At 37.0% G+C, this 13,598-nt stretch overlaps 1 protein-coding gene across 2 annotated transcripts in view; it reads right to left on the bottom strand.

Annotated features, from left to right (window-relative positions):
- Cbp53E (Calbindin 53E) overlaps nucleotides 1-13,598 on the bottom strand; it is a 200,568-nt gene that overhangs the window by 133,064 nt on the left and 53,906 nt on the right. For both annotated transcript variants that reach the window (XM_089735834.1, XM_089735835.1), the window contains exon 3: nucleotides 13,398-13,483. In XM_089735834.1, the coding sequence (XP_089591960.1) occupies nucleotides 13,398-13,483 (86 nt within the window). The remainder of the gene's footprint in view (nucleotides 1-13,397; nucleotides 13,484-13,598) is intronic.

Raw genomic sequence — 13,598 nt, 5'->3', positions numbered from 1 at the left:
CAGAGAGAAATAGAATAAAAAAGAATATACATATATATTCATTTTAACGATAAAACCGAGCCATAGTAATAAATCTAAAAACAAGAAACCCATTACTCTAAACATCCAGAACGTAAATATATAACGTTACTCACGGACGTCTAGAATAGTCTAGATGTTTCTATAAATATTATTATTTTGTTTACCATTCGAGCAATGAACACAAGGCCCACCTACGAGTGCTGACAATTTTCACTGTTCTGGATCCCAGCCAAAAACTAGTGACACTTGCATAACATATTCCGCATAAGGGTGACAATGCTCACGGAGTTTCTCACCGGATCTTTTCAGTTGGTCGCGTTTCCGATCCGGTGGTATATTCCCCAAAACACTGATCTAGTTAGGACTATTGTCAGCAAACTCGTCAGGTTAGAACCCCGTGAGCTCACTTACTCGTCACTAGAATAGGTAGGAAAAAAAGCACAGAGAGATTGAAAGGCTTTATTGACAAATTAATGACTTAATTTATTAATGACTTCAAGCGCTTCGAATCGAGTGACTTAGCCAAAGTGAGGGTATGTCATAAGCTAAACCACGTGACTTTTCGTTAAAATCAAGCTTTTTTGTGTCAAGTACATCTTTGCTGGTACTGAGAAGATTCGGGACGAAAAACAGAATGGCGGTTTTTAATCTGGGCTCAAATTATGTCTGGAATCGTTGGTGATCCCGTCTTCTTGTTTTTACCTACGCACCGCACGCCACCGGCGCCGATTTCATTAACTACCTATAACCGATGCGTTCATCCACAGTGCGTTACCAGAAATCTTTCTTGCCACGTACCATCTAGGTTTGGAATGAACTTCCCTCCTCGCAGTTTTCTGAGTGCTAGGACACTTTCAACTTGAAACTACTTTTGTGGAGGGTACTCGGCATTAGGCAGCGGCCTTGCCTTACCCATGGAATTACTGACGTCCATCAATGATGTTGACTACTCACAATCACGTAGACCGTATCAATCTCGCTCATCAGCATACTTACAAGGACGAAATAAAATATAAAATTAAATCTACATTACCGAGCACTGATCAAAGGCGCAATTTCAATTTCAGACTACTTCACTCTGTTTCTTTTTTCTCTACAACCGTTAAGGTGGGTAGTTTGTAATGATGAGGAGATGAATCTCCTCCCGGTGGTGGTCACGGTGCTACCAGGGAAGGTCGTGACCACATGTTACCGTCATTCTAGCCCACTGGCGTCAGGAGGATGGTAGGACGCGACTTCGGAGAGCAACCCCGTCGCCGAGGTATCACGCTCAAACCCTTGAAGCTGGTTCTGATGCAACTAGATATCCCGGAAAACCAGCAGCACCGTCTGGACGGCCTATTTAATGAAATGTTTGTACTCAACAAATGCGGAACTAGAATTTAATAAAAAATACTGTCCACTTTTGAATGAAGTCTATGGTCACAGTATTTTTGTCGGCAGAGAGCCTTCAGAGAGCCTCGGTTTTGGTCAACTCCGGACTGTATAATACATATAATTGGAGTGTTGTCTGTATATCTGATAGGCTGTAGGTCACAACGTTATCTTAGTAATACAAAGTGCTCGACTTTACTTACATTACCGAGTTCGTATTTTTTTTTAACAAACCTTTTGTTACCTTGATATATATATATATATATACACATCTGTTTGTATATAACGGAATCTTCGAACGTCATTTTTAGGAACTTCAAGAGATCAGATTGATTTAAAAAATTGCATACTTCTGAAGAACCGATAACAATATAAATAATATTGCTTTTAATGTCCTGACCACCATAAATGAGATAAAAAAGATGAAATTAATGAGCATGCAGCCCACTTGAGTGCAAGCAGTCACTATCGCTCATGGATATCAGCAATTTCAGGGAGACAGCCAAGTCGCAGCTTCATCATCATTATCATCAGCCTATAGCAGTCTGCTGATGAACACAGGCCTCTCCAATTACTCGCCACTAAGCACGATCCTCAACTTCTCTCATCCAGTTCCTGCCAGCCACCCTGCACATATCATCACTCCACTGAGCCTGAGGACGTCCCGCACTGCGTTTTCCAATACGCGGTCTTCACTCAAGAACGCGTTAATATGGCAATGGGCTGGCCATATTAGCCGGATAACCGTTGGGGTAAACGCGTTCTTGATTGTATCCGCAGCTTAGTGCTAGAAAATTATGAATACTAGATGTCCCGCAGTAGTCTAAATTCAACTATAATTAATTGAAATTGTAAGTTTGTACGCTATTATGATTGTATTTTATACTTCTATAATCACAAATTTCGCCAATACTACACTATAAAAAATATTAAGAAAGACAAACAATATTTAATCTATTATCAATTTGACAACAGACGTCAAGAACAAAAGTTTGACAATAAATAGTATGCATGCGTGTGTGCGTCAAATACACGGTATGTAGTGTGTGTAATGTTTTCTTTATTGATTTAATGTATCTTTTATGCATTATTTAAAAAAAATATTACCATTGTGCATTTCTTCTCTATATATTCTCTATAAGTGTGCAAAATTTCATACTCCTCCATCCGCGCAATTTCCGTAAAAAGGGATACAAAGTTTTTGCTTCAAGTATTAATATATAGATATACTAGACATCCATACATTCTGATAGATAAATAATAGAGGTCAAACTAATAAAACTTTACTAGAATCATGTACTTTGGAGTTCATATTTTTAAAATATTAACTAGTTACTAAATATAATAAAAGAGTGATTTAATTATTATTATATAAGAAAAGATTAACAGTTACTTAAATGTTTTAGAAATATGAATGAATAATAAATTCGATATGAAAATGTCATATAAAACAAAATATAAACCATGCCCCATTTTTCCAAATTAAGGCTCATAAATAAAGCTGTTGAACACAAGATCTGTTGCTATAAAATTTTACTATCACATCTCTCATCATCTATGTATGTTTGTACAGATAATCTACAGTATACTTTGGCTGTTTATCTAGCTTTTACAAGTTTCCTTTGCCAAATCCTTTAAAACTATATCTTGACAGTTGAATATGTCATAAAAATATTTTTTCAATATGAGTATCGATTTTTTAGCAAATGATGATACTAGGGTTGAAGACTAGGTGATCTTAAGGTTCTAGTCTAAGTATTTAGTCGATCCCCAGCTATGTGTATTATAATGTTGATTATTAATAAAAATAGGTGATAAAAAATGAAAAATGTGAGGGAAAAATGTGATATTCAAGACTCAGCGCATCTGCTGTTCGATAGATCGGAGGTAATACGAGTCTGGATTCGAATAATCTAAAAAAAAGTATGTAACAGTTATAAAACGCTTTAAATGGCGTGACAAATAAAGATCGTATTGAAATAAACTCCATTTTTTCCTTTCATAATTTTCAACGTAATCGTTCATTGTAAAGGCACAATAGAATAATGTATCCGTAATTATATTTCTGTTTGTTATTCTACTAATGGAATTGTAGGACCGGTAATGGTTTTTTTTTAATACCAACGCTATTGTTGAAACTAATGTCGTTCCGTTCGTGTTATATTGTATAAACATATTTATATCGTGCTTTATCTATAACCCCTTTCAAATACATCGATTACTAAGTATATTTTAGTATTTTCTTGTGTTTTCACCATTCGTTGAAATAATTAAAACTTCCTTTATTTTTAATATCGAGTTTTTTTTCGACACGATATTATTACTGAATTTTTCAATACTTTACAAATTCTTTTGGTAACTACCCATCGAGTTCTGTTACTAAGTCCTTAGATTGCCTAACTTTGCCTTCCTTTGGTTTTAATGTATTTTTGAGTATTTTGGATCTCTTAGAAATATATTCATTCTCAGTATCTTCGGATTCGTCTTTCCCGGAGTCTACTGGATATTTTGGCGCCTTAGTAAGTAAGAAGATCGAAGTAAAAATGAAACCCGCAAAAATTTTAATTTGCATAATTACTGGTAGTAGGACCTCTTGTGAGTCCGCACGGGTAGGTACCACCGCCCCGCCTATTTCTGCCGTGAAGCAGTAATGTGTTTCGGTTTGAAGGGTGGGGCACCCGTTGTAACTATACTTGAGACCTTAGAACTTATATCTCAAGGTGGGTGGCGCATTTACGTTGTAAATGTTTATGGGCTCCAGTAACCACTTAACACCAGATTGGCTGTGAGCTCGTCCACCCATCTAAGCAATAAAAAAAAAAAAGACAAAGTGCTGAATTTGTACACAATGGTCCTTACAACTATATGACAAAAAAACACGATAACGAAAACTAATCTAACATATAATGTAAGGAAATAATTTTATTCGCAATATACATTAAACAATTACGCTACTTGACCTATTATTAATGTGGAGGATGCCCTTGAACATTTTTATAAACGTCACTAACCTACAAGAAAAAATATTCAACTCAGTTGACGACTTTGCCAGTTCGTTATAGGTTATTCGTTAGTTACTACATTACTAGCGGTTTCCAATTCTAATATCACTTTCCTATTCTTCTTCTTGAATACACCAAGCAAATCATCGGAATGCTCGCTTGAAGCAATCAGCTTGTCAAATTTGATTTTTGAAGATACATGAACTCTGCCTATTCCCGAAACTTTAAACACAAGTATTTCTCATAGTAAATGCGCATTTACAATCATCATCCATATTGATAAGCCTATTGTTTTGAGTTGCTTAATTAATTTATAGTTAAAGCGATTCCACTTCCTTGTGTGTTCCTATTTGGATAAGTCCATGCAGAAAATATTTAGTTGTAATATCTATACTAATATTATAAAGAGGAAAGATTTGTTTGTTTGTTTGTTTCGAATAGGCTCCGAAACTACTGGACCGATTTGAAAAATTATTTTTCCATTAGAAGCCGACATTGTCCCTGATGAACATAGGCTACTTTTTTTATTTATTTTTTTGTTTCATGTGTGTTTTAATGTTTCCGAAGCGAAGCGAGGACGGGTCGCTAGTTAATAAAATAACTTTTTAGTACGAATGTTTTATTAATCCTGTAATCGATTAAAACCAATTTCAAGACCAATAGAATAGTTATTTTAATTTCATTCGAATAGATTGTATCAAGGTGGTTTTCATGGTATATAATATGACTTAGTATGCAAAATGCATCAAATGGCTCGAGATTTCTAAAATTCTGGAAAACGATTTTAACATACAAAAAAACCTTCTTACTTTACGTGTGCTCTGATTAATACCGAACAAAATTATCACTACCTAAGAATCTTGAATACTTTCTGCATAACAATGTCCAATATAAAATAATTACCGTGCATTTTATACAACCAGTACCCTAATTGTCGCGATGAAGGAAACAATGATTTTGGTATTTGTTTTGATAAATACGATTCATGTTGAATCGAAAAGTTTTGATGTTAGTGTAACTAAATCAGTTAATGATAAATTTGAAACGGCGCCAATAAAATCTGAAGACATAGAAGATAAGAAAGAGAGAGATAAATCTTTAGGAATTACAACCGATTCAACAAGAACGCAGCACACAGGTACACCGAGGGCGCTAACATTGGGTGAACTTGAGGATATGAAAAAACTTGCTAATGCTATCGGTAGAATGATAAGTCAAGCTCACGGTCGAAGACATTCTCCAGATGTGTTGAGTGGAGTTACTAAAGATGTACCAATGAAAAGCGTTACAGATAAAGACGGTCTTACAAATTTCCTAACTATATCTGTATTCGATGTGAATGACTGCGCCACTGGCCTTGTAAGATTCAATGGGCTTTGTATTTATGTTGATTTGTAATGAGAATTCAATGAAATAAAAAGCTCTCAGTTTTTTTATAATGTTTTTTTATTTAACTTGTAAAGTTTGTATGTTTACTTAGGTCAAAACTTGTAATCTAAGGTACATTCACTTATTATCTTGTAAAATTTAATTTTGAGATTTTGGTTCAGTTTCGATGGCAATGCATTATATGGAAAGCACACGCCGCGCCGAATCGAATCTAGGATTAGGTCCAGTTTTTATTATTTAACGCGGGGGAATCCATTTACGGATACCCGGTCGAGGGTGGGTAACGAACCGGGTTATGTCGGACTCCGGCGCCTCCTGAGAGGAAGAAGGGGAGAAGAGAAGGGCCGAGGTCCTTCACCTCCCCCAATTTCTCACAGGAGACTACGCCTTGAAAAAGGCGCGCGAAGCACTTGCCTCGCAGAACGACTACCGACTAAACCCCATCGAGCTCCACCACACCGACTACACGAAACTTACGGTACCGCGTTATTATTATATTATTATACCTAGTCAAGTCATAAATTCTGTCACATGTTTAATGTAAAATAATTGAAACAAGTTTATTCATTATGTAACCATTCATATACCAAAATGAACTTAACAAAACATAGATTCTTATGACACTAAAGTTTATTCAAAATGACCTCCGTGATTTTGAATACAGGCCTTCAATCTGCGCGGCCAGTCGTCTATCGCAGCACGAACGAGGTCCATGTCAATATCGGCGGCTGCCTTAATCAAGGATGTCTTGAGTGACTCCAAATTGGGATGAGGCTTTGAGCACGCCTTTTCCTCCAAGTGTTGCCATATCTTGTAATCTAACGGATTCAAATCTGGACTGGAGAAGGGCCAGTCTTCGTGCCGGATGAAGTCGATTTCACGCGCCGCCAGCCAGTCTTGTGTGCTCTTCGCTCTATGAGCTGGCGCCGAATCTTCTTGGAATACCCAGTGCCTGTTATTGAACATGGTATGAGAAACAGGTTCCACAAGGTTCGTCAGGACTGTATTTTGATACACAACTGCATTCGTTTTTATACCTTTCTCACAAAAATGTACCTCTGTTAAGCCCCAATATGAAACTCCCAACCATACCATGAGCGAGGATGGACAATGACCTCGTTGGACACGCGGAATACGGTTGCTCGCTTCTTCACTACTGTGTGCGTACACCTTATCATTTTGTTTGTTGTAGTTCTCTTCTACGGTAAAAATTTTTTCATCCGAAAAAAGAATTTCCAGACATTTTTTTCCCGCGTACCGCTTCAACAAAGCGCGGCATCTCTTCAGTCTCAGTTCAATTAGACGAGCATTCAAACGATGTCCTGTTTTTCTTCGATATGCCCGAAGCCCCAAGCCTTCATTTAACACCCTTTTCACGGTGGTTCTGCTTAACCCCATCTGAAGGGCCAACAGTTTCTGCTTACGTTTGGGATTTCTTTGAATTCGCGCCTTCACAGCTTTTATCACTGCTGGAGTCCTAACAGACCGAGGGCAACCACTTCTTGACCTGTCATCTACACTAGAGTCTTCATTGTATCGTTTGATGGTACGATAAACGAATCTTTTGGTTATATTCAAATTTTTCAGTATGTTAAAAATTTGAATTGGCGCGTAACCGCAACGATGCAACGCAATAACTGCAACACGGTCTTCTTTAAGCGTCCACTCCATATTTAAAAATGAGTAAAATTCTAAAAGTATACATTTTTATTTTCATGAACAATTCGAAATTCGAATTCAATAAACTTTTTTGTGGCCAGCATTCTAAAAGAAAAGTTTTTACTGTGTGACAATACTTATGACCTGACTAGTTATATTATACAAGCATCTTCATTTGTTATGCCTAAGTATCATAAAATATAGTCCAAGAGCATTCTAAAATGTAAGTAGCCAGCGGATTCCCCCCGCGTCTCGCGAGAACACTAACTTCGCGCGTTATTTGTTTTTTAATTTATTTATTTATTTATTAGGCACACAATACACATCACAAGCTAAAAAGATACATAAAAAACAAAAGTAAAAAAAAACAAAATCTGGCTTGCAACATAAGCCATGTGCGCACGATTAAGCAAGACAAAGTACTGAATTTGTACACAATGGTCCTTACAAACTACACGACAAAAAAACACGAAAACTAATCTAACTTATAATCTAAGGAAAAAAATTTATTCACAATATACATTAAACAATTACGCTACTTGACCTACTATTAATGTGGAGGATGCCCTTGAACATTTTTATAAACGTCACTAACCTACAAGAAAAAATATTCAACTCAGTTGACGACTTTGCCAGTTCGTTATAGGTTATTCGTTAGTTACTACATTACTAGCGGTTTCCAATTCTAATATCACTTTCCTATTCGTCTTCTTGAATACACCAAGCAAATCATCGGAATGCTCGCTTGAAGCAATCAGCTTGTCAAATTTGATTTTTAAAGATACATGAACTCTGCCCATTCCCGAAACTTTACACACAAGTATTTCTCATAGTAAATGCGCATTTACAATCTTCATCCATATTGATAAGCCTATTGTTTTGAGTTGCTTAATTAACTTATAGTTAAAGCGATTCCACTTCCTTGTGTGTTCCTATTTGGATAAGACCATGCAGAAAATATTTAGTGTAATAATATTAATAAAATTACTTTTTAGTACGAATGTTTTATTAAGCCTGTAATCGATTAAAACCAATTTCAAGACCAATATAATAGTTATTTTAATTTCATTCAAACAAATTGTTTTCATTCAAATAGATTGTATCAAGATGGTTATCAAGGTAGTATATGTCTTAGTATGCAAAAATCATCAAATGGTTCGAGTTTTCTAAAATTATGAAAAACGATTTAAACATACAAAAAAAAACTTCTTACTTTAGAGGACCTCTCGCTGCCGCGCGTCGTGGCTACGATGCTCGACCTCTGCGAGTCCACCAATTCGCAAAAGGAGGCGAGAGGGAGAGCTCTTCCCTTTCCGCACTGATCCGTCGCCGTCGAGCCGCGGGCCGGAGGAGAGAATACGCCCGTACGTCCCGGCCCCTGTAGGTAGCGGCCTCCCCCCAGTGAAGGTCAAGGGGTGACCTGAGGGGGTAGAGGCCGCGCGGCGCGCTACCAGCACTCTAGCGCGCTGCCGAGGAGTAAATAGAGCGACCGGTTGGCGATGTATCACGTCCCGACCCGGCAGGCTAGTTCTGGTCCAGTGGGGTATTCCAGGACATCAGCGGCACCGTCTGGGCGGCCTGACGGGCTGCCGTACCGAGACGGCCGACGTTTCAGAGCCTTCGATTAGCCTCGAAGGCTCCGTCGGCCGGGCGTCCTTGGGGTGAGCCGCACCGTCTGGTTGTAGTGTTGACCGCGGTAACCCCTACCTCATCCGGATTCTGGCCTCGGAGGGGATCGGACGTCGGGTGTAAGAGTGCAGGGGAGTCGTTTAGTGGGTGGGCCCTAAAATTCTTGGGCCCGCGGTCTGCTCACAACACCATGCAGATCGTTGAGTGTCGCATACCTCACACGCCCCTTATACGCGGGGGCCTCGTGGGAGGTTCGGCCCCCGGACCGAAAAAAAAAGGTGTGTTCTGATTAATACCGAATAAAATTATCACTACCTAAGAATCTTGAATACTTTCTGCATAACAATGTCCAATATAAAATAATTACCGCGCATTTTATAAAACCAGTACCCTAATTGTCGCGATGAAGGAAACATTGATTTTGTTACTTTTTTTGATAAATACGATTCATGTTGAATCGAAAAGTTTTGATGTTAGTGTAACTAAATCAGTTAACGATAAATTTGAAACGGCGCCAATAAAATCTGAAGACATAGAAGATAAGAAAGAGAGAGATAAATCTTTAGGAATTACAACAGATTCAACAAGAACGCAGCACAGAGGTACACTGATAGTGCCATTAGCCGAACTTGAGGAAATGAAAAAACCTGCTAATGCTATCGGTAGAATGATAAGTCAAGCTCACGGCCGAAGACATTCTCCAGATGTATTGAGTGGAGTTACTAAAGATGTACCAATGGAAAGCGTTACAGATAAAGTCGATCTTACAAATTTCCTAGCTAATTCTGTATTCGATGTGAGTGATTGCGCCACTGGACTTGTAAGATTCAACGGGCTCTGTGTTTATGCTGATTTCTAATGAGGCTTCAATGAAATAAAAATATCTTTTTGTTTTTTTTTTATAATGTGTTTTTATTAAACCTGTTACGTTTGTATGTTTGCTTAAGTAAAGTTTTGTTAGCTAAGTTAGATTCACTTCTTATCTCATGAAATTGAATTTTGAGATGTTGGTTCACTTTCGATGAAAATACATTATGTGGAAAAATCTAGGATTAGGTCCTGTTTTTTTTATTATTTATTGTTTAAATGAGTGAACGAGCTCACGGGCCACCTGGTGTTAAGTGTTTACAGGAGTCCATATACATCTACAATGTAAAAACCGTGATATGAGTTGTGATATGAGTTCTAATGTATCAGTTTTTTAAAGTATGACGGCCGGCCCACTCTTCGAACCGAAACGCATTACTGCTTCACGGCAGAAATAGGCAGGGTGGTGGTACCTACCCGTGCGGACTCACAAGACGTCCTACCACCATTGAAGGAATTCTCAACGGACAGCAGTGCTGACACCACATATATGTGACTGACACGAAATAGTCAGTCAGTGAATTATTGGAAATGATCCCGTCATCTCGTTTTTACCTCGACCACACCAAGAAGATCGGCTATGAGGTGGATTGACCAGATAAAAGCGGCAGTAAATGGCTCATAATCATTACAAAAATGCACGAGGAAGGCGGCCGTCAGAGAGGAGTGGCGGCGTGTTGTGAAGCTTATCACCAACGCCTGAGGTGATGACGACCACTCTGTCAAAAGCGATGCCAACTAGAAAGAAGGAGACACCAAAGCCGACTATCCAAGAGTTCATCCGTACTACCTAGAGCCGTTATGTTCATCTACAATACGGCTCCAGAAATATTTTTGCCACGCTTCAACCGTAATCATGGGAGAGTGGTCAATGGTAGGAATTAGATGCCTAGCATTACTGACGTCTATGAGTGACGATAACCACTCACGATCAGATGGACGGTGTGCGTTGGACAGGAATGGTATGTAATAAATAAAAAATGCGCATTTTTTTGGAGCATCACTTGTTACTCATACATTATGTAAATAGATTAATTTTTCGAAAAAAAAAAGACTTATTGTAATAGAATTGAGTGTTGATGTTATTTTAGCGAGTTGGGCCTTAGAATCAATAAAATCTGTTCGCCGAAATACTAAATAAAACTTAATTACATTACTATGATGATCAAGCTAGACTTCACTATCCCCATTCGCATCTTCTCTTTCTTAATCTAAGTGTATCATGAAATTCATTTTTGCGACTTTTCATAACCACTTAGTTTCTCCCTCTTTGCCTCTCTCTAAATAATCTCTATTAGCCATTGCTCTGATTAGTGGATTTTCATCTTTGCGAATAGTATTAGTAGATCTTGAATTGGCATAATAAAGCGATAAATTGGGAACGGCGCTGTATGGAAAATACGCCAGTAGATATTTTATTATTTAACAAGATTCTTTGAAATTTATTCGACCTCACTCTGTCCTATACGATATAATTAACGAGGACTTATCGCCGCCCGACGCAATAAACAACTTTATTAATATAGATTACGTCTCAATACTACCGAACTTCAATTGTGGTCTCATATTTTATAGGTTTGTTTTTCGGTTGGCGACCGCGGCGTGAAGGCGACATTTAGCGAATAACTTTTATGAATATTACGTGATTGGCGACCATTATTAAATATATATAACTAGCTGACCCGGCAGACTTCGTAGTGCCTCAATCGATAAATAAAAGACCTAAGCTTTTGTATAAAATAAACTTAAAACAAACAAAAGGAATCCGTCCGACGGGGGACACATCAAGGGAAAACAAAAAAAATTTATTTTTATTTAATTCCGAGTATTTTCATATTTATCTACCTTTTAAACCTTCTCTGGACTTCCATAAATAATTCAAGACCAAAATTAGCCAAATCGGTTCAGCCGTTCTCGAGTTTTAACGAGACTAACGAACAGCAATTCATTTTTATATGTATAGATTATAAATTACTTTTATTTATACGATGATATACACATTAAAAAAAAAATCTGCCTTATGTATATTATTACCTCTACAGAGGCAGGAACGGAATAAGATGTATATAGTTTAAAAATTAACTGAAATACATACAATTTTTTTCATATTATACGACTTTTTGACGTAAAATACCAAAAGACTTAATAATTATCAGAGCAATTCAGGCGTGATAAACTATAAATTCAGATTTTTATTTTAAATAAAATTGAGAAATAAAAGCAACATTTCTATTCTTACCTTTCCTTAAAAGTTTGATCGCAAGACACTGTACATTTTTGTTATTGTGGTGTATTCTACGTATTATATGGTGTATAGTTATATTTTATGTATAATAATGATATATATAAATCTGCATCCGCAAACTGATTTCTATCCGATGCTCTTATGAAAGCTTAGAAACAACGCACTACTAATCAAACATTTGCTATCATCACATCACAGTAATCAGATTTACAAATCACAAATTAGTTATAATGTTTAAATAAATAGACAGCATCGTTAATAATCTTCTAGTCTTCTTCTTCTATCTATATATATAAGGACTGTATTGCAGCCAATGGAGACCACTTCGAATAAGCTTTTTATAGTTTAAATTGCTTTATATTTATGTATTAAACTAACACACTGTAAAAGTAATAAATGTTATTTGCAATAGATATTTTGTTTATTTTTAATTGTAACAGTATTTATGGCCAGACTAAGTATATAAAAATGAACTGTTGTTCGTTAGTCTCGCTAAAACTCGAGAACGGCTGGACCGATTTGGCTAATTTTGGTCTTGAATTATTTATGGAAGTCCAGAGAAGGTTTAAAAGATAGATAAATATGAAAATCCTCGGAATTAAATGAAAATAACAATTTTGTTTTTCGTTTGATGTGTCCCCCGTCGGACGGATTCGTTTTGTTTGTTTTAAGTTTATTTGATACAAAATTTTAGGTCTTTTATTTATCGATTGAGGCACTACGAAGTCTGCCGGGTCAGCTAGTAGATAATAAAAAAGATCTAATCTAGTAAAATATGACGTACATAAGTATGTAGCTATTGTTTATTGCTTCGACGGCTGAACGGGCTAACAGCATATCTGGTGTTAAGTGTTACCGGTGTCCGTAGACACCAACAATGAATTTTCATTTTTAAAAAAATTCATTTTTATAGCACATTGTAATTAAATAGCTAAAAACCACTTTGGAGGTTCCAGAATAGTTATTATATAGTAAATATACTTGAGACCCTAGAACTTATATCTCAAGGTGGGTGGCGCATTTACGTTGTAGATGTATATGGGCTCCAGTAACCATTTAACACCACGTGGGCTGTGAGTTCGTCCACCCATCTAAGCAAAAAAAAAAAGAAATAGTTTAATCGGGATGATAATAACGATTTTCGTGCAATTTCTATAAGTCAGAGCGGTTTCAAATGAGTTAGATTGATTTATAAAGTCTTGGAAACTTACGTCAGGGCTGATGTCCACGAAGTTGGCGCTGGAGACGAACTCTTTGAGGAAACCGTCGAGCTCTGTTCCTTCAATGTATCCATTACCTTTAAACAAGAAATAAATAAGTTAAATATGAATATTTTTGAAGTGAAAACTTCTTTAGAATCGTTGTGATTTCAAACCGGATGCAACGGAAAAAACGATAGGTAAGAGACACAA

The sequence above is a fragment of the Bombyx mandarina genome, chromosome 20 (genome assembly GCF_030267445.1).
Source record: "Bombyx mandarina strain Sakado chromosome 20, ASM3026744v2".
Classification (NCBI taxonomy): domain Eukaryota; kingdom Metazoa; phylum Arthropoda; class Insecta; order Lepidoptera; family Bombycidae; genus Bombyx; species Bombyx mandarina.
This window is presented reverse-complemented; position numbering and strand designations above follow the sequence as displayed.